Source organism: Leptidea sinapis, chromosome 39 (assembly GCF_905404315.1).
Source record: "Leptidea sinapis chromosome 39, ilLepSina1.1, whole genome shotgun sequence".
Lineage (NCBI taxonomy): Eukaryota > Metazoa > Arthropoda > Insecta > Lepidoptera > Pieridae > Leptidea > Leptidea sinapis.
The window spans coordinates 4596258-4617548 of NC_066303.1; the positions used below are offsets into that span (position 1 = coordinate 4596258).

General features: G+C 34.1%; 1 protein-coding gene, 2 long non-coding RNA genes and 1 pseudogene across 3 annotated transcripts; 3 read left to right on the forward strand and 1 right to left on the reverse strand.

Annotated features, from left to right (window-relative positions):
- The first annotated feature begins 2175 nt into the window (after window positions 1-2175).
- Window positions 2176-2785, forward strand: LOC126976219 (uncharacterized). Its single transcript, XR_007731867.1, has 2 exons — window positions 2176-2392; window positions 2657-2785. It is a non-coding gene; the product is annotated as an uncharacterized LOC126976219 (long non-coding RNA).
- Window positions 2786-5250: 2465 nt separating this feature from the next.
- On the forward strand, window positions 5251-10857 carry LOC126976172 (uncharacterized). Its single transcript, XM_050824407.1, has 3 exons — window positions 5251-5507; window positions 7076-8543; window positions 10506-10857. The coding sequence occupies exons 1-3, from the start codon at window positions 5371-5373 to the stop codon at window positions 10608-10610; spliced, it is 1710 nt and encodes a 569-aa protein (XP_050680364.1). The 5' UTR covers window positions 5251-5370; the 3' UTR covers window positions 10611-10857.
- Window positions 10858-13579: 2722 nt separating this feature from the next.
- On the forward strand, window positions 13580-13715 carry LOC126976233 (U1 spliceosomal RNA; annotated as a pseudogene).
- A 4613-nt stretch (window positions 13716-18328) lies between these two features.
- Window positions 18329-20265, reverse strand: LOC126976221 (uncharacterized). The gene is made up of 2 exons (XR_007731869.1): window positions 20155-20265; window positions 18329-19027 (listed from the first exon to the last, which is right to left on the reverse strand). It is a non-coding gene; the product is annotated as an uncharacterized LOC126976221 (long non-coding RNA).
- Window positions 20266-21291: the final 1026 nt, after the last annotated feature.

Genomic DNA, 21291 nt, shown 5'->3' on the forward strand with positions numbered 1-21291 from the left:
GGAAAATGGAAACAAGTTTCCCGCCCATCTTGTGGCAACAGAATGTAGATTAAAATGAAAGGGGGCTATTTCACTTGTTACGACTACAATCGATGTATTGTATAGAGGAAATGCTTATCTTTTATTAGTGTTTTTGCGACAAACTGTGATATTGTAAAGGGTTTTCCAATAAGGACTTGACAACTTTTTTTCAAAATAAAATGAAAACCATTGGAGAATGTTAAAAACTTTATAATCGGGTTGAAGTGCATTCAAAGCATTTATGAATGGAACTCGACTTCACTCATATGGCCACCGCGGGCACGTTTGCAGCGGTCTATTCGTTGGACCCACATCACACAACGAATATGTAGACTCAAACTTTTTCACTAAACTTATTACTGCCTGTCTACTAGGGCGAGAATTACTACCGAAAATCGGAGTAAACGCTCTTAAAGTAGCGGCCACTGATGATGATTAATGAAAATGTTATGTCTACGGAATAAAATGACAGTGACAGTTCGATATTAAGTGAAAAAATGCGTTCACAAACTAAATTCAAAATTGTCAAGTCCCTATTGGAATACCCCGTAGATAAAAGGTAACTAAGACATGCAGAGGAAAGGAAAATAACGTGTAAATATACTATATACTTCTGTATCTGTCTCCCACTGGATGAGAGAGAGGGAAATTAGTTGGTAACTAATTCACTACTCGCATGGCGCATTATTGCTACTGGTTCCAAGTGAACATAAGTGGATTAGAGGTCATGTAATATAATCTAAACATCTATAAATATAAATAAAATTTGAGTGTCTGTGTATAATATTGAAATAACCCTTTTTTACCACATGTATATATATATATATACAACAAAATAATTTTTACAATTTATGTCTGCCTGTTTGTTCCGGCTAATCTCTGAATTGGCTGGACCAATTTTGACGGGACTTTTATTGGCAGGTAGCTGATGTAATATGGAATAACTAAGGCTACGTCTATTTTAGAAATTTCTTTTATTTTAGAAAAATTAAGCATTTTAATTTCTTAGATAGTACCAATTATGTAATTGTTATAATAATATATGTACTGTGTACTGTCATTAAGAAAAAATAAATTAAAAGCTTATTTTATTTGAGCATTTTGTGTTTTAATTTTGGCTCCATCATTTAAAACCTCATTTACAGAATGACCTCCGTCGTGAATGTCTTAATAGAAGATTCTTTGCGATGTTTGCTACTGCGTTGTGTATCTATTTTGTTAAATTTTATTTGTGCTATGTCAGACTCCGACATTGAATGCTAAATATTGCGATTCGTATGAGATCTGATTACTTTCAACATATTATTTTCTTTTTAAACTTAAGTTCAAAGTTGTAGTTGCTGTATCGAAAAAGCTTAGTTTAGTCTACCTTGGTTGCTTGGATGAAGCTCGAATTTTTGTAACTTGTACCTTCTATTCATGTTGTTGTTCCACATTTTCTGCTATATTTTCAAATATTTTTTTTTTCAAGGTTACTTTAAAATTGTGAGTGGCTGTTCCGATTGCCAAGGTTGAGATTTTTTACCTATTCGATCGCGTCAAAGTTTACTACTATTTGTATGGCGTCTAAAGAGCGCTATGGTGTTTTCCTCTACAGTCACTAGATGGCGCTCTTTCATAAAAATCTCATACTTGACAGATGGCAGCCAACAATCAGTAGCAAATAGCAATTGAAACATATTTCAAATTGAACATTATGGGAGTAGTAACAGTACCGTATATTAATAATAATTTTTTAAGAAAATTTGTTATACAAAAAATAGACTGGCGCGGTTCTATTGTGTCTTTGTGTATTCCTTAATGTGTGTATATTAATTCATAATATATTTCCGCGTCATGTTTTAAAATTTTTAAACTTACTTCAAAGTTTCCTTAAATTTTTTCCGCCTTTCAAGAGGCTCGCACAATTTGGTATTCAAATGTTACGCATGTATAATTTCTACTCATTTGCTAAGATGCTGCGTCAGATTTATAAGTCTATACAGCCTAGATAAGTACATAGATAAATATTAAAAATCTATTCAGAAGCCGGTTGAGAGTTGAGACGGTATATTTTATGAGCTGTCTCGCTCTAACATATATTAGACTCTTTTGTTTGTTTTGGTTTAAATGTCATATGACATGTCATTCATTCAAAATAAAAGTGACTGTTAATATTTTTTGTTATGCATTGTCGTTTTCTTTTACTTTATTTGTGTATTATTCAGGGTAATTTGCTTAATCATTTATAGAATTATTGCGTAAGACATTTCTCAGCTATACAATGTAAAAAAATAGTTGTATAATATGTGTTTTAAAATCTGGCCGGTCAGATTAAGAGTAATTCAGAGTAAGAGAATTTTCATGGCTAAATTATTTTGGACAAAGAAAGGTAAGCACTAAAGAACTATTAATAAGCTAATAAAGAATGCTTTAAGTGATTAAAAGTGATAGAGTATTGATTTAATTCATCTTAGAGTACAAATTATAATATTTTAATGTATCTGTAGTGTTTGACACTTTTTTATCGATTGTCGATATTTTATTTTAAATTATTATTAAAATCATTTTTATTATATTATAGTGTACATGATGTGCAAAAAATATTTTAAGCCTAAAAATTAGGGATAACTAATTATTTCTGTTATAATTTCAGGTTCAGGACCCACGCCACGACTTCAAAAACATTTGTTGCAACTTCTGAAAAACGAATACCAAGGACTGTCTAAGCCGAAACTATTACACAACACAAAACAAAGCTATTAAAAAAGTTTAATTATGGAAATTGTTTTTTTCTTAACATTTAAAATATTTTGTATGGTCATCCAAAGTAACTCAAACTATCTCTTTTCTTGCTCCCACATACACAAAACGTATGACATCTCGCTCGCATCTATCCCATTTCAAACAAGGACACTTAACAAAAGACCGGATTTTTTGCTACCTGGGGACCTTTTACCTAAGTTTTATTTTGTGAGGTTTTGATGTTACCCTATAATGTTATACCTTTGGAGATGTTTTTAAACTCATCTGCAAATATACTTTTTTTTAAGTATCCCTTAAAGAAAAACACATCTTAGGTTTTTTTTTGTTTGATTTTTCACTATTCTCCATCTTTCACGACTCATTTTATCCTGCAACCGTATTTTTTTTAATTGAAATGGATAGAGCAATTCATCTTCTAAAATAAAACGTATAAACAACATACCAGAGGCTCAGACAAAAAAGAGATACAACAAAAGGCAAAAAACGGACTTTTTATGAAAAATACTTAAAATTAGATTATCTTGAAAACCATTGTATTTAGGATAGGATGTTTCATAGTCAAATCAGTCAGAAATGATTTAACTATGAAATCAACTATCAACTAAATTCAACTATAGGCTCATAAAGGATCTAGGTTGACTTACGAGGTAACCCTGTATATATATATATAAATCGATAAAACTTATGGATTGATTCCAACCCTATATATTTATTGTATTGGCAGCTCTGATATTACGTCATTAGTCGTTAATGTTGGTATCACAATTTAGTACAATACAATACAAGACATATCTCATTATTTTATATGGCACTCCTGTCTCTTATACGTAGTATTTAAATTCTCTTTGAATAGTTATAAGTTGGTTCCTAAAATTTTCTGACGTCTGCGAAATTCGTTTTTTTTGTTTCTTCGTCCATTATTAGGATAGGCAAAGGGTTCAGCCGGTACAGCCGTTATTAATTGTCAAAGCCATCGTTGCAAGATTGTAACAATATTGTTCTTTCTACAAACGTAGAATAACACGAGGAATAAATAATTTTAAAGATTTTTGCTTTGCCAAAGAAGTATAACTTCTTGCGTGCAATCATAAGTACACATACACTTTTTATAATTATTTCCTTCTCCTTTTCTTTCCTTTTGTAACTTACTTCCTCTCTTTAATGGCAAAATGCGCTTAATATGCACTGTTAGAAGAAAAAAGAAAAATGATTTTGTCCGAAAAGTGTCGATTTAAAAACCGATTCAAATTGAATTTTAATAATTCTAAATACAAACATATCGAGGTCGATAATCAATTTTACTAAATTCATCTCTTTTCGATTCACTTTCTAGTTTTATTTTAATCGATAAATATACGATTACATAAACTATTGTCGGGTCTTGTAAAATATGTTATCACCAACTCGATCTTTACACAGTTTATTGTATGTTGCACTCTTTAATCAATAACTCATTTTAAGCGGATGCTATCGCCACTGAATTAAAAGATTTACTATAAATATTTATTTAAAATTATTTCGTCGTAATAGTTTTGGAATTGTAATACAAGTTACAGTTACCAGTGCTGTCCAAGCTTTTTAGAAACAACCGTCTCTCCAGTCTACTGCGATGGCACTCGCATGTAACATGGTCCTCTCTTCAATAAAAAAAACAAAGCACGTGAATCATGTGATGACCCACGATGCAAATATACTTTATTGGGTACCTAAACATGATGAATGAAAGAATAAATTAAAATGAATTCGAAAGCTTTATAAAGGTCTCCCATATCTTCGACTTTCTCGCTACACCTACTCTTTCCCTAGCGTTCCATAGTTTTCGGTAGTCGTCATTTGTTATGTAGTTGCGACCCAAAATTGAATTTCGCTTATTCTTTTAAAGAATTTATGATTATTTGTAAATAAACTTGGAAAAACGACTTGCTGAATAAATCCAATTGAATGATGGATCTGGCAATTGTGATTACCATAACATAATAAAAAATTAGATAGGCCGGACTCAGACAAGATTTATATTGTATTTTACTTAAATTATTTTTATAGATAGATAATTAAATAAAATTTACATTTCCTCTAGCCGTGTCTTTTTGCTTATTTTTAGCAAAGGCCTTTTACAATTTCTTCTATAAATATGTAACCCCAACAATTCTGGTCAATATGCCACATCGCTTCTTATTATTTAAGTACATTATTATTATTTACAAAAGTATTTTTTTATTTATGCAACCTATTAAAGAGTAACAAAGGAAATTGAATTCACAGCCACGTATACTCGATACGTGGCTGTGAATTCAAGTACGTTTTAAGTAAGTGAAAAATTACACTGAATATAAAAAAAAAATATGAACACAAAATATCGAATCTCTGTTCACGAAGGTATCGATTTCTATTTTTGTTACTTCAATATCGATTCGAATAAGAAATAGTCGATCTCAGTTCGCATCCCTAAATTCATGAATTGTCAAGTTCCGTTAACAACTTCATATTTAAAATTTTAAAATCAACGTCATAGAAGTAGAGACAAGTCGTTATTTTGTTTTTATTTTCGTTATAGTTATTTTATGTGATTCGTTCGTGATATATGAATTAAGGAATTATTTAGTTATGACTGAATCTAATCCTTTAAATATGTCACAACCACCTGAAGAAGAACTCAGCGACGACGAGATATTCTTTGGAAAAATCACTCTAAAGGAAGTCAAAAAAGCAATATATCTAGACCGATACAAATATATATTAGAGTAAGTTCAATCCAAAATTCTACCTTATTATACCTACGATCGTAAACTAGTGTTATAAAATATTAACGGATAAGCCTGATCCCCTTATATTTCCTACCTACAGAAAAGTAATATTTTTCAAAATTATGGGCCTTATTTAATGGATTAGGAGGAGAATCTAGCCTGTGTCTCACCTGATGTTAAGTACCTAATCACCAACACTAATACTCCTGAAACACAAAAGGATTAACAAATCATGTGATTTGACCATTGCCGGCCTCTTAAGTATTTTTTACCACTATTGTTAAAGGTTTCTGTGTACAATGATGTGGACACTTTAATATATGAGGTGGGAAGTTTGAATGAATGCTATATTTTTATGGTGAAGATAATTGTTATATTTGATCGAGATTATAATTTGAATCTCTTTGAATAGTGGTGTAATTTATGTTAGGTACAAATGTTTTGATCACTTGGAAAATTTATTCAACAATTTTTTCATTCTAGCTTTGTACTAGAACTTGATATAAAAATAAGATTGTGGATGCAGCAATGGCTCATTAATAAATATATGGCACTTGTAATTTGTACCTTATACATTATGAGAATGCCAAACACCTAGAAACTGGACTGGTACATCTTGTGGTGGCTGGCTGATCCTGTCATCAAAATCTGTTTTTTTGTTATAAAATTTGTAGCTATGTTTTCTTTATACTATACTACAAGTTTGAGATGTTTACAAATCACTTTCATTTGTTTACAGTGTGTGTGGATTGATGCATGTTTTAGTTTTTTGTTGCATCAATTTGCATAGAGAACAACTGGCTGAATTTAAAAGTTCTTTTCATCAGTTCTGTAATTTAAATAAAAAAAAATTGAGATTCATACTTAGACTGCTGTAATCTAAAAATAGGTCAACATCAAGAAAGTGGTCTCACTTGGAGAGAGAGAGAGAGAATTCCTTTTGTTTTTATTCATTCATATACAGGGGCATGCATATCATATAGGCATTTAGGCACTGCCTACCTCGTTATGATCCTAAATAAATATACCACTAGTATTAAAGTTAATTTACTACCTATGGTAGGCAGTCTACAGATTGCATATACAAGGCAAGCACCGTTTCGTTCAACTTATGTCGTAGTGTCGGAATAAAGTGCTATTACAACTAGTTAGATCTACAGTTTGCCTTTGCTAGAAAACCAATGCACGCCCCTGTTCATATACCTACCTAATAATATGATTGAGTATAAACAAACCATAGATGAACAGCATCCACTAAGTGTGATTGTATCTTTCAATGTGTTTATTGAACTTTGAATGTGTTTAAATTATTAAAACTTTTGTGAGTCATTGTTAAATTATCTATTAATACGGCTTTACTCACGTTTTTGTCGGTGTCGCGAACCCACCACACTCACCCTGATGAAGGACCTCCGAATGGTCCGAAACTAGTTAGTACTTACACTGACAAAAATGTGAGTAAAGCTGTATTAATAGATAATTTGAATGTGTTATTATAAATAAAAAAAGTTACCTTACCATTCAATCTGTATTTATCTTTAAATATTATGTTATTTTTGTTTTAGGAACCGAAAAAAGAACAAGAATAAAAATATGGATGATGATAGTTTTAGGCTAATAGAAGTGCAATCAGAACCAGAAAGATTTTCAACAGAAAGTTCAAATTCTTCAGTTGGAGCTGCTATTTCTGCACTTGCTGCAACAGCATCAAATTCTTCTATTGCATCTGCTAATTCTGAACTTGCTACAACATCGTCAAATTCTATTGCTGCACCTGCTAATTCTAAGCTTGTTGCAACATTGTTGAATACTTCTGTTGCACCTGCTAATTCTGAACTAGCTGCAATATCACCGAATTCTTCTGTTGCACCTGCTGATTCTGAACTTGTTGCAACATCGTTGAATTCTGTTGCACATGCTAATTCTGAGCTACCTGCAATATCATCGAAATCTTCTGTTGCACCTGCTGATTCTGAACTTGTTGCAACATCGTTGAATTCTTCTGTTTCAGCTACGGATTCTGAACTTGTTGCAACATCATTGAATTCTTCTGTTGCACCTGCTGATTCTGAACATGTTGCAACATCGTTGAATTCTTCTGTTTCACCTACTGATTCTGAATTTGCTGCAAAATTATCAACTCCTTCTGTTGGAACTGATAATTCTGAAATTACTGCAATGTCATCAAATTGTTTTGGAAATAATCAAGTTTTATCTACTAATTCGTTTATATCAGTGGAAATGTCAAATTTAAACAATATCTCAGAATATACAGAAAAATCAACAAACAAAATATCTGATGTATTTGCAAATATAACATCCAATGATGGTGACATTACAGCAAATGATGATACTTTCTTACAATTAGAGAAGATGTGCTCTGAAATAGATACTACTAAGCCAGTTGAGGAACAACTTAAAATACATGAAAAAAGGCATCAACTTTCACTCTCTGTTGATGATAGTTTCATACAATTAGAGAAAATGATATCTAATATGAACACAGAGAGTAATGAGACAGGCATATTATATGACACTACTGCTACATTAAAAAAGGCTGAATCATGTGAGGAGTTGATGAAAGATTTAGAATTAAATGATCCTCAAATTCAATCTATGGATGAAAACAGGTTGAAATACTATAATCTACAAGAGAAAACAAAGCATGACAACTCACATACTACAAGCACTTCAAAAGTGAAAAGCTACATGACACCTATAAGAAACACAAAAGAAGTCAATCTGAGAGTACCTTTAACTGAAAAAAACCATTTATTTAAGACACCACTTTCAATTAAAGCAAAGTCTCCATGTCGAATGAAAACACAGAGTAAAATTAACAAATTTGATCACATATCCAGTCCTATTGCTAGCTACATAAAGGAAAGGCCACATACTCCACTTCCACGGAATGACAGCACAAAAAAGCCTAAATCCAGTATACCTAAATTCGTAAAACAATTAATAAAAACCAGTGACAAAGAGAATGGGCCCATATTACACCAGTCTAAAAGTGCAAAGAAAACAATAATGGTATGACATCACTTTATCTCTTATTTAAGGGCTGTTCCCAACATTCAGTCTATCTCCAGTTGTGGCCTACTCGAGATAAAAATCGTAAATATCATTGATTTTTCTGTCCCACTAAACATATTGATGGTAACTGACCTTGTCCGTACACACTATCTGTTGGACGACATATAGCTTACCAGCAATAGAAGTTTGTATGGAAATTGCAATTCACATGTCCCAATATGAGGTGATAAGAATGACTTATCGAGTATATTGGGTCAGCTTCAGATTATTGACTGCTAATTACTGACAGTAGAATATAGTAATTTATCTCTATCTGTAGATAGTATATTGGGAACGGCTGTTAGTCATTATGTTTTGCTTTCCAGTGTTTCCAGTTTGCAGGGTCATATTGAATCAACCAGTTAGTAGATGTAACTTAATGACATAGCCAGACTTGTTGTAGTCTTATAATAGCTGATATATATAATAAGAGTCTTCACCATCACTTGTCTTTTTTCTTATAAATCAAGCCACCATTTCAGTCATCTAATAATTTTGTAATCTCTTTAGACTATCCAAATTAATATTTCTAAACTTTTTGTTATTTTTAGTATGACTGAATGTAGTATTACACTTAAATAATTTTAACTTATAGTACCATACTTTTTGTACCATATAGGCCTGTTAGGCTTGTATGGTACAAAGATGTCTAGAATTAAAATTATTTTATATATGTTACATAACAGTAAATGACATACGGTAGATGCTTTTCTTTTTTATTTTGAGGTTTTTAAGTTTAAGTGACCAGCTTACGGATGTTCCCAATATTCAGTATATCTCTTACTTGAGATAAAAATCGTAACTATCGAAGACTTTTCTGGCCCGATAAACTTATTGACGGTAACTCACCTTATCTGTACATGCTGTCTGTCAATGGCACGACGTATAGCTTAGCAGCGATAGAAGTTTGTAAGTATGGAAATTTCAATTCAGGTGTCCCAATATAAGGCGATAAGAATGACTTATCGGGTATATTGGGACAGCTTCATATTATTGACAGCTAATTACTGACAGTAGAAGGTAGTAATTTATCTCTATCTGTAGATAGTATATTGGGAACGGCCGTTAGTGGTTTTTAGGGTTTTATCATTGTGGTATGTTGGATTGTATGTCTATTAGCAGCCTTATAAATGATAATTGATATCTTGGATGTAGCACCTTACAGACTAAATTGTTATGTATAATACAGCCATTGTAAAATACTCTATTTGATTGGAAAGAGTGGCTGTTGAGTTTCTTCTATATTCTTCTCACTAGCTCACCTTTTCTTTTGGTATATTAAATTTCAAAGAAATATTTATAGTGATGATTTTTTGAATTAATAGTTGTTACTTAGTTTAAGCCTAATTGAATAAAGTTTGTTTGACTATGACCATATAAAATATAAATAAATATCTAAATAGACTGTGACAGCTGTTAAAACGTCGAAAAAATTGATTTAGATCTAACCTCTATTTTAAGGTATTCACAAACACTAACACAAAGTGTCATACAAATCGCGAGTGTACACACACTTAAACTAATATTCCATGCACACTTAAACTAAGATATATGGTAGTTTTGGAACCATTTGACAGTCTTACCTATCTTTTTTTCTAATCTTATTGACTTGTAGAAATTATGTTATGTTATAATTCTTTTCAATTTTGTTTTATTACTTTGTATGTGTTTTAAATTCCTGAATATTATATTTTGTGAAAATACCTTAATAAAATCTCCAAACATTAACCTCCTTATTCATAATAGTCTGCTAACTTAAAGCATTGCTAATTCTCACTCTGTCTTCTTCTATTGACCTAAGTCAGAATGAGAAAAAACACTCCTAAGCGGCTGTTTAAAGTTAGCCGACCATTATGAATAAGGGGGTAAGTATCTAATTTAATTTTTTTTTCTATAAATATTATTTGATTTTATTTTTAGATCTGTACACCAAATAAGGAGAAGATACCCCAAAGCATGGAGAAGAAGTCTCAAGTGATGTCACACCAACACAAAATATTACATCCTACAAAAAAGCTGTGTTGAATGTTGAAATTAAAAGTAAATTCTTCAGTCAAATGCAAGTGTGAATAACTTAAAGCCTAATAACAAAGTTTCTTATTGTTCAGACAAACCAGTAACCATTCATGAAATTTAAATTGAAGTTATTGAATTAATTTATATTGAAGTTATTTTTAATTGTATCATTTTCGTGAATTTAATTTGAATTAAGAAGTTTAGATTTATTAATTAAATTGTGTATTTAATGATATTGAATTATAATAATGAAAACATTTAATGGTTATTTTTTGTTAGTAAGCCGTAGTGATATGAAATAATTACAACATACAACGCGTGAATTGTGTTTTAACTTCCACACTTTGTGACTGTAAACCTAAAACCGCTAGTAAAAATTTGATTTTAGGCCTGTATTTTAAACATGGTTAACAGCGCCATCTATCTCAACTCAATAGAACTACTTAGCTTGGTAAAAACTTAGAACAACTGATGCAATATAATATTTTTAATTTCCTGAATGGCATTAATATATAAAACCATGGACACAGTTCACGTGTTGTATGTTATAATGAAAAAATTTATGTTACTTCCATTCGAACACCTACTAAATTAAATTACTCAGTCTCTTTTTCAATCCCCACAAAATAAAGAAAATAAAGAAGAGTGCTGAACGCGCTTCAAAGTCAGTGCGTGTAGTTTTCTTTGAACTCATTATAAACATTTATTCGTCTACATTATTTATGTTCTTATAGAATTCATAATAAAAAAAATTACTCGTCCGTGCATGTAAGTCACGCATACCTAACGTGTCTATACGTCCCGCTTTGGGCCGAACAGTCCCGCTTTCTGGCAGTCTGTCCCGGTGTCCCCACAAAGACCAATATACTCCCTATATATTGCTTTTGCAAACAGACCAAACGATAATTTAAAATGTATTTTTCCCGCTCAAAATTCGTGACATTTTTTAATGAAAATAAGGGACGAAAAGAGCAAGGACGTTCAGCTGATGGTAATTGATACGCACTGCCCATTACAATGCAGTGCTGCTCACGATTCTTGAAAAACCTAAAAATTCTGAGCGGCTTTACAAATGTGCTCTTCACCTTGAGACATTAGATGTTAAGTCTCATTTGTCTAGTAATTTCACTAGCTACGGCGCCCTTCACATCGATACGCAATAATGTTTACACTTTACTGCTTCACGGCAGAGATAGGAGCCGTTGTGGTACCATAATCTAACCAGCATCCTGTGCAAAAGAGCCTCCCACTGGTAATAGTGGTACGGCGCGGGCGCCCCTCACGGGAAGAAGACGCCATATTTTGAAAAGTAAATCAGCCGACAATTATTACGACTTAGTCGCGCTTCTACTTGGTCGTGCGTGCCTACTTAACTATCTTGTGTTAAGTGCTTTGATTATTCTAGTTTTTTACTCAGAATACAGAGTTTGTTCTGTGTTCTGAGATCTTATGTAATAAAAAAATTGTAAAACACTAAACACGGACTAGTAAAAAAATAAGGACTCCGTGTCACCTTACCAGGATAGCACCAAAACAAGCCGATTAACGTGTAAATACATAGCCCCACGCAGACACACTACTACAGGCCGATAGGCGGCCATTATGAGAATTGTCGTCGTCTGTGACAGATCAGTTTGAGTCTCAATAAAATATTTTAAAAATGCCGTCGTACGTTGTGAAAACGTGTAAAAACGCTACTATATAAGTATTTGTCGATATATGATTACATAAGGGAGAAAAAATTGTGAACTAGTATCCCCCGTAACCGCACACACACTAGTATAACGGTGCTTCACTTGCTAATATCACGGCGCGGAGTCCTTCTTTTTTTACTCGCCCGTGACACTATAATGTTTTTTTTTATTATTTAATACCGCAGATGTCCCACTCTGGCGAAAAAATAAATGGTCACGTTAAGCATACCACTAATAAACTAAACTCTCCAAGTCACGATCGTTGGTTACTAAATTGTTTGAAATATGAAATTCGAATTATGTTAAAAATTATAAATAAGTAATAGTAGACACGTAGCGCTAGAGCGGCGCAACAGAATGAAAGTAAGGGGAAAACATAATAAATAAACGGGGGAAAAAACAAGTAAGTAATTTGTCTTTCCTTTTTCTTTGTCTTCTGACTATATACACTGTCAACTTGTTAAATTTTTTAGTAAGGTAAATATTACTCCTTTTAATACTTATGTACAAGAAACATATTTGAAGTGAAAACTTTAGATGCACTGCGCACTTTATGGTTCTTGAATGACACTAAACTGTCACAATGTGCTATGTAACGCTCGTTCACATAAAGTCGGCTCGAGGCGGCTAAGGGAGACTCGCTCGGAATACCTACATCTTAGACTTACTAAGTCTATGGTATAATGTAGTTCGTGCTATAAACTAGACTTCGCACTGACGAAGTTTTGACTTCTGTCGCGTGGTCTCAAATCTCAATCACACACTGTATTTTTGTTTTGGTATGGCGGCCATTTTTTAATTAGCCAAATTAGTTTATCTTTGATGTAGCGGCAATACTAATAGTACACACTGTCAAAAATTTAGCTGTCTCGCTTCGAGTAGATGCGAAACCCTGAAATTCAACTACAGTCAGACATTAATGTAAAGGGCAAGAACGCCTTCTATCATGATAACCTTATCCCCCCATGAAGATGACCAACATAAAAAAAGAATGAAATGAACAAAAACGTTTTTAAAGTGAAACTTTTATTACATCGTCTCAAATTTTTTCGTCTGTGTGTTGCATGTCGCGTGACGGTCGGGCGGCGCCTATAGATCGCAGCAGCAGCTGACCGTGTAGTGTATAGATTACTACTCATTTGTGCCAGTGCTCCACGCTGTTTAGTTTGTTTTTGTCAGTGTTTAATGTAAATGTTGTTATTTCTTAAAGTGAAACTTTTATTTGCTTTTGGTAAACAACCAGGGCTAAGACACAGAGTTCAATAAAAATATTAGTTGGAGACTTAGTCTACTTGGCGGTTCCCCCAGAGCGAGGCCCTTCCATTGCACTGCGGTCGGGTTGACCTCTGCGATTATCCCTAATGCGGATAACTCGGACGCGTAATTTTTGGTAGTGGGGACTGCGTACGCGCCGTCCCCCCATAATTTTGAAAAAAAGCTAAGCATTAATGTTTCATCAATCATTCAAATTCAAATTACGACATTTTAATATTTGCCGGCAAGATTCAAGATTTCTTCTGCCATCGCCTATCAAACATTAGTGTGCAACTGCAAACACTGTGTTTCAGTTATGATTATTTGTAAGAAGCTTACTTCCAATCGTAGACTTACGATATATAGACAAAGCGTGCCAGAGAGAAGAAAATCTCTAACGGATACAGCACATCACAACGAGCCGTTAACATTCAGCATGTCGTTAGCTCCTTAGTATTTTTAATACTGACCGAGTGAGACAGTCTCGTGCCAGAGTTGCGCGAGTCAACATCTCCTGAGGATGCCACGTGTAGAGGCGAAATACGTGTCGAATTGATTTAAGACAAACTTAACGGAATTTACTCTCAATAAAAATAACAACTTAGAAAAAGTATAGATATCCGCATAAAATAATGCGTAATTGAATTAAAAAGTCTATATATACCCTAAGTCTATGGTTTAATTATAGAGTATCTTTGGCACAGTTAAGGGTTCCTGTAATAGTTTCAACTTAACCCTGTCTATTGCAATTTTATTATTTCCCATTATCATTCCAATTTACCAAGTAAAAAATTAAGAATGACAAAGCGATTTTTATACCCTTAATGGAATATTATTCCAAAAAATTTTAGTTAAATGTCTACAATGTGAAAAAAAGTTTCACTTTTACCATGTTTTCATAAAACCACACAATCCTTTTTTTTATAGATTTCAGTACTTTTTCCATGCTCCACACTTTATGCGGTCCTTTTACAATTTACCAATCCGAAAGTATTAATTAATTCCCTTCGCAAAAATATTCGCAAACAAAAGTTATCAAATTTCAGAGACGGAATCAACTCATAAACTCGTCTCTATTACAAAGGAAATAAACTACAAGATTTTAATTTAAATATGTGGATAAGATGAGTCTGATTGTTTCTTTTTGTTTAATTATTAAAGCTATCTAAGTAAAGGCTTATTTAGCAGAGGAAATAATCTCAAATAGAGGCTATACCAGCAGTTGCAGGTCGAAATTTTAACAACGCTAGACTAAATATAATATATTTATATATTATCAAGTGTATTATAATAAAAAGTTTTATGGTGTTATCTTCGATAATGAAGAACTACCATAAAACTTCGATCCGCTATTTCAATCCCTCCATTAATTTTTTTCCAAATTCCATCAAAGTTGATTCAGTGGTTTAGGCGTGAAAGGGAAACAAACAAACTTACATTTACATTTATAATGTGTAGGCTACGTTGTTAAATGATTTAAAAGATGGGCTGGGAGTTTGAAGGTTTTCTCCCCATGTCCTTCTGGACATGGGAAGGGGTTCTCCCCTTCACGAACTGATGTAGTTTCATGACATTTACCAAGTATTGTTGCATTATGCTATGTTATTGTCACTCTATGTTAAAAAAATAATTAATATAATTCTATTTTATATTAAAATGCTGTATAGTTAGGTAGGTACATACTTACTAAAAGGTATTATAGTAATAGGCTGGCGTGTTTAAAGTGGCTAAGCTAAAATATTATATCGTTAATGCATTGCTGTAAGTGTAGCCAACTAAAAAAAACTTTCAATGTATGTAGCCTGTAATAATACGATTGCTAGGTGTAGTTTGCGGTTCCCCCATAACACCAAGAATATGAATACAATGTGATTGTAACTAATTACAAAGTGCCAACAATTAACAAACCGCACATAAATTTAAATCTAATTTGATTCTATTGATCGCTGGTCTCGAAGGAGTAGGCACCTGTTATAGGGCTGGTACGAGCAATTTATAATTAACAAGAAATAAGTACACAAAACAAGTTTAAAGACTACCTCCTTTGTGCTGATAGCCCTAAAGGTTTTTACAGCGAAACCTTTTAGGTCAAAAATGTAGCTCACATGCGCAGGGCGTCTTGGAAGGAGACTCGAACCTCGGACCGCCTAGTCTGCTCGTTAGGCTGGATGGAGAGAAGATCACTAACGATCTAAAATATCTGTTAGAACGAATTTTTGTTATGCGCAAATAACCTACCTTTATTCAAATGCATATTATGAAAGTAGTTTACATAGTAGGCATTTAAAACAGTAAGGTTTTGTGCTACTTAAATTTAGAGGCTGAATAGCTCCCCTTTGCCAAGAATCTTGAAAACTTGAGAACTTTGAAATCTTGCAATTGGGAGGTTTTAGGCCATTTAGTGTACATTTTGTTTCTGGATATTAATGGAGTAACTACGTTTCATCCATGGTTATAAGTCGAGCTTAGAAATGTTCAGGATTCTGTTGTAATAGTTCCAAAGAAGCTCGAGACATGTTCTTCCACGTTTAGATTCAGCGCACCAACGCGCAACTGCAGATTGCGGTGGAACATTTGCAAGTGCAAATACTTTAGGTGAAGTATAATATAAATCTAAATAAACCTGTTCTCTACTCAAATGTTTGTAGCTATAATATATATTTTTTTATTATCAATATTTAATTTTTAATAAAAACAGCGCAAAAAAGAATGCTGGAAGAGTTTCATGGTGCTATTTGTTTCCTAAGCGGTAGTAGTGTTTGAACTGACACCAAAAAGAAGTCTAAACGATTAAATTGATTTTTAGCAAATAAATGCCTTTTATTATGATGAAATTTCATCCGACCGCGACCGTACCAATCACGCGGTCCCTTGCCGGACCGGTTTAGAAATAGCTGAAAACGCAAAATCGCATACAACCTCGCACTGCGGTTGGCGTTTTGCTTAATTTTATTCCATTATCACCATGGATTTCTGGCGAGCAGCATCTGTTGCGGCTTTGGTTTTCCAAATCGAAAAAAGAAAACGTAAATCAGCGTCGCCATAGGTACTGGGTACACCCATTAACAGATCAAAGACATTTGAAAGGATATTTTTACAAAATGTACAACGACGTACGGCAGATGAGTTTATTTACTAAAGAATGTCCATTGGAACTTTTGACATATAATTACAATCTGTGGGCCAGTTTCTACAATATAGCACTGCATTTCGTAAGGTAATATCACCTATTATAAATATCTATCCTCTGCGCTCGCCCAGTCGAGCCTGAATAGAAACCGAATGCGGTTAACCGCCGTGCGTGCGCCACCGTACTAATACTATGGGGCACAAAAAAAACACGCTTTTACAAACCGCGATCAAAATGTTGCAAGTGGCGTTTTTAAAATCAGTCACTGAAAAAAGTCGCTAATGCGTGCGCTTGTATAGAAAGCTATGTGTTAATTTTTTTGCGTTTTCAGACTGACGTTTAAAAGCATGCGTTTAATCGCAGTGCGTGCTAAGCCTAAGATAAATGTTTTTAATGAGAAAAACTAACGAGATGAACAAAATATATATATCACGTATCCGTAACAAAATGAATTTTACAAGTGGGAGGCTCCTTTGCACAAGATGCCGGCTAGATTATGGGTTGGTACCCAACGGCGCCTATTTCTGCCGTGAAGCAGTAATGTGTAAACATTACTGTGTTTCGGTCTGGAGGGCGCCGTAGCTAGTGAAATTACTGGCAAGTGTGACTTAACATCTTATGTCTCAAGGTGATGAGCGCAATTGTAGTGCCACTCAGAATTTTTCGGGCTATTCAAGAATCCTGAGCGGCACTGCATTGTAATGGGCAGGGCGTATCAACTACCATCATCTGAACGTCCTGCTCGTCTCGTCCCGTATTTTCATGAAAAAAAATATGCTTGCAGAAAAAAGCACCGCAGTGGTATCCATTCTGCGCAAAGAAGCCTCCCACTGCTAAATAATGTGGTGTGGACACCACATTTGCTACTAAAATAGGTTTAATTATACCCGTGCTTGAATGAAACATGAACAGCCCTAGTGAGTTACATGAATCAATAGTGATTACCGAAAACAGATGGTTAACCGCTAATTAACTGATGTTCTAATAACATACTTGACTCGCCAGTCATTGGCAGTAATGCCTTGATCACACGTACCGAGCAAACCGGCGAGACAGTAAAATGTTTCTCGGCCGAGACAGTGTAGTAAGCGAGTAGCTGTTCACACACGTTTTGAAATAAGCACAGTCAGTTCAGTTCTATTGAGACTAAAATTCGGATATGATGGATCGTAAAAAGATAATTAGAAAATATACAAAGTTACTTATTCCACTATTAGTAGATGAATTAAATGAACTGCTGGAAAAGGAGCAACGCCGCATTTGGACAAGGCCATGGATGTTGAGAAGATCTAGTTTTGTCGCCACAAACACTGTTTTTAATGAATTAGAGGTAGAAGATCCTGATGAATTTAGAATGCTTTTAAGAATGGATGTACAACATTTTGACACATTGTTAGGAAATATTACTCCATTGATACAAAGGGAAGATACAGTCATGAGAGAAGCTATAACTGCAAAGACTAAAGTACATATAGCGTTATGCTATTTGGTAACTGGCGCGAGCTACCGTTATTTGCAGGCTTTTTACAGAGTATCTCGGGCTGCAATATCATCACTCATACCGGAAGTCATGGATGCAATATTTACTTATTTGGAAAATTATTTAAAGGGACGTACTTTTTTCTTACATACTAAAAATAAAACTTGAGTGAATTTATTACTTTTTTATTAATTTCAAACAAAGGGTACAAAAAAGACAAAAATAAAAATCAAACTTGTTGTCTTCCATCTGTTTCCATAGCTGCAAACATCGCAGCTGCTACGATGTCATTAGTGCTTATAGAATCTGGCGTAGCGTTGACATTAGGCACTGGAGTAGATGTTGCAGCAAAGATTGTTTGCGATGTAGAGGGAGCTGGTGTTGGTAGTTGTGGCGGAGAATCCACATAAGTTTCATCAAACTGATAATAGTCATTAGTCGTGTCTGAATATACAGAAGACGGTGTTTGGTAGCTGTGATTAGAAAAAGACGAAGTAGTTCTTTGTCTAAGTTCTTTTATCCCAAATTCTGTCAGAATATTCTGGATTCTACTTTGTGCTATTAGAGCATTCTCTGCCGATAAATTCTTAAGTTGTAACGTAATACTCCTTCCAAACACATCAAATACGGTTTCACTCTCAGAATTTATACCATCATTTTACTTTTTGAGATCAGAAACAGCTTGAAAAATTTCTTTAGTTCTCTTTTTAGCTCTCGCAGTATTTCCAGTGGCAGTCGTAGTTACAGTAATTGGTGCTTGCTGGTCGTTGCTTGTATTAGCTAATACTTCCTGGTTGATGTTTGGATGCGAAGATGTAGCAGAGCTACTGTCCTGAGAAGCTGTGTCTTCATTAGTAAGACCAGGAATCTGTGAAATGAAAATAAATTATTTGCCACGGCGCACTAGACGGGAAGCATGTGATAATTCAAGCACCACCGAATTGTGGAAGTGAATATTTTAATTACAAGGGTTCCAACAGTGTGGTTTTGATGGCTGTGGTGGATCATGACTATTGTTTTCAATATGTAAATATTGGGGCTAATGGAAGAAATTCAGATGGGGGGATATTCAAAAACAGCGAATTACGTAGTGATCTTGAGAATAATGTGCTTCCAAAAGGAGGATTTTTAGTTGGAGATGATGCGTTTCCACTAAAATCATATTTATTAAAACCATACAGTGGCACAAATCTTTCAACTAAACAAAAAATATTCAATTACAGAGTCTCTAGAGCACGGAGAATCGTCGAAAATCCATTTGGTATTCTGGCAAGCAGGTTTAGAATTTTTCAAAAACCCATACCACTAATGACGAAACCACCGATAAAATTATTCGCGCCTCATGTGCGCTGCACAATTGGTTACGTCTCACAAGTCCCAGCCATTACTTTCCAAGGGGTTGTGTTGATGAAGAAGATATAGATTCAGGATCCGTTTCTGAGGGAAGTTGGATGGGAGAACTTATAGCTACTTTGCCAACTATCACTGATCATAGCACCAACAATACAGCACGTACAGCAAGGGAGCTTCGAGATAAATATGCAGTTCTTCAGTGGGGCAGGTGCCGCATCGTGGCAAAACAGAATGATTTCATAATTTTATTTAAGAAATAGGGAAAACTAGGGACACTTCATCTCTAGGCGACATATTTTAACGATGTTATAGATATTTTAATCGGTAATAACAGTAGAAATCTCCCAAATGTACGGTGAACTGGTATTTTTTCATGGTAATTCGGCCGAAAACTACTCTCCCTGATATTAATTATATCAGGAAGAGTTGATAATTTATCAATTTATGACCGGAAATATAATAATAACTTGGCCTCTTTCGAATGTTTGATAAATATTGAAATTATAAACCGGGAAGTATAATACAGTCAACGACGGTAAAAAATATAATAAATTAGCGATAAAAATAAAAATAGGGAATCAAGTGTCCCCAGTCTCCCTTATCTACATTATAACATAAAAAGTAGCAATAAAAAATACTTACGTTTTCAAAAAAATTTTTGTTTAAATCTTTTGAAAACACCTCTTCCATCTCTTTCAGCCATTTAATATTTGAAGTGTACACTAATGTGTATAGAAATCGATCGAAATGTGTGATTCTCGAATTTTTTTATTTTCTTGTTGGTACGTCGACCGTAAATTTTTTATTTTGTTTTTAACTTCTAGTGTACCGAATCCCGTTATATTCATTCCATTAACTAATTATATGCTTCATCCCGTTTTTGCTTTATCTTGTATTCAGGTGATTTAAAGTTCCATAGACACGGATTTAGTTTATATAACTGTATAAATTTAATAGTTGTTTCGACGTCTCATTTGATATTTGTAGACATTTTAACTTGTTATAAACAACTGCACTCAAAAAAACCACGTGCAGCGACGCGACAATCATGCGGCCGAGTGGCGAGCGGCGAGACAGACAGACAGTGCACGTTCAAACCTGCCGAGTGAGTGAGCGAGACAGTGCGGGGAAGCGGGAGGGTGGTAACTCGGTCTAGTAGGTAGAACGGCAGCCGAGCTGTTGTCTCGCCACTTTGTTCGGCCTCGGCGCTCGGCCGTGCACTCGGCGCTATGTTTATACGTACCGAGTACTCGACCGAGAGCACTGTCTCGCCGGTTTACTCGGTACGTGTGATCAAGGCATAACATTGTGTTCACTCACTCTCTGTAATGTATCTATATAATATACTAGCTGACCCGGCGAACATTGTTCCGCCTAAGAGGCAATAAATGAACAGATTTTGGATTTAATTAATTTCTTTATCTTAATAGGAAATAAAAAAATCAAGTTCGTTAATGATTCTTTATTGGCTGTGTATTTTGGTGCTTGGGTTGCACTCTTCAGTGAAGCACCTTCTGATAGACGACATATTTAACCGTTTTATTATCATGCGCAAAAGCAAATAGATTGTCTACCATCCCGTGATATATAATTAGCACTTATAATTAATTGAACATGGGAAATGGATTCTAGATTCAGACCACAAACTTTCAAGGATTGTGCTTAAGATTTGAATGGTCAGAGCGAATGCGAGACGGATCGGAAAGGAAAGATTTGCGGGCTAACTCGACATGCAAAATGTTCATGAAGCTTGCTGCAGATCTTGAAGAATTGCTATGA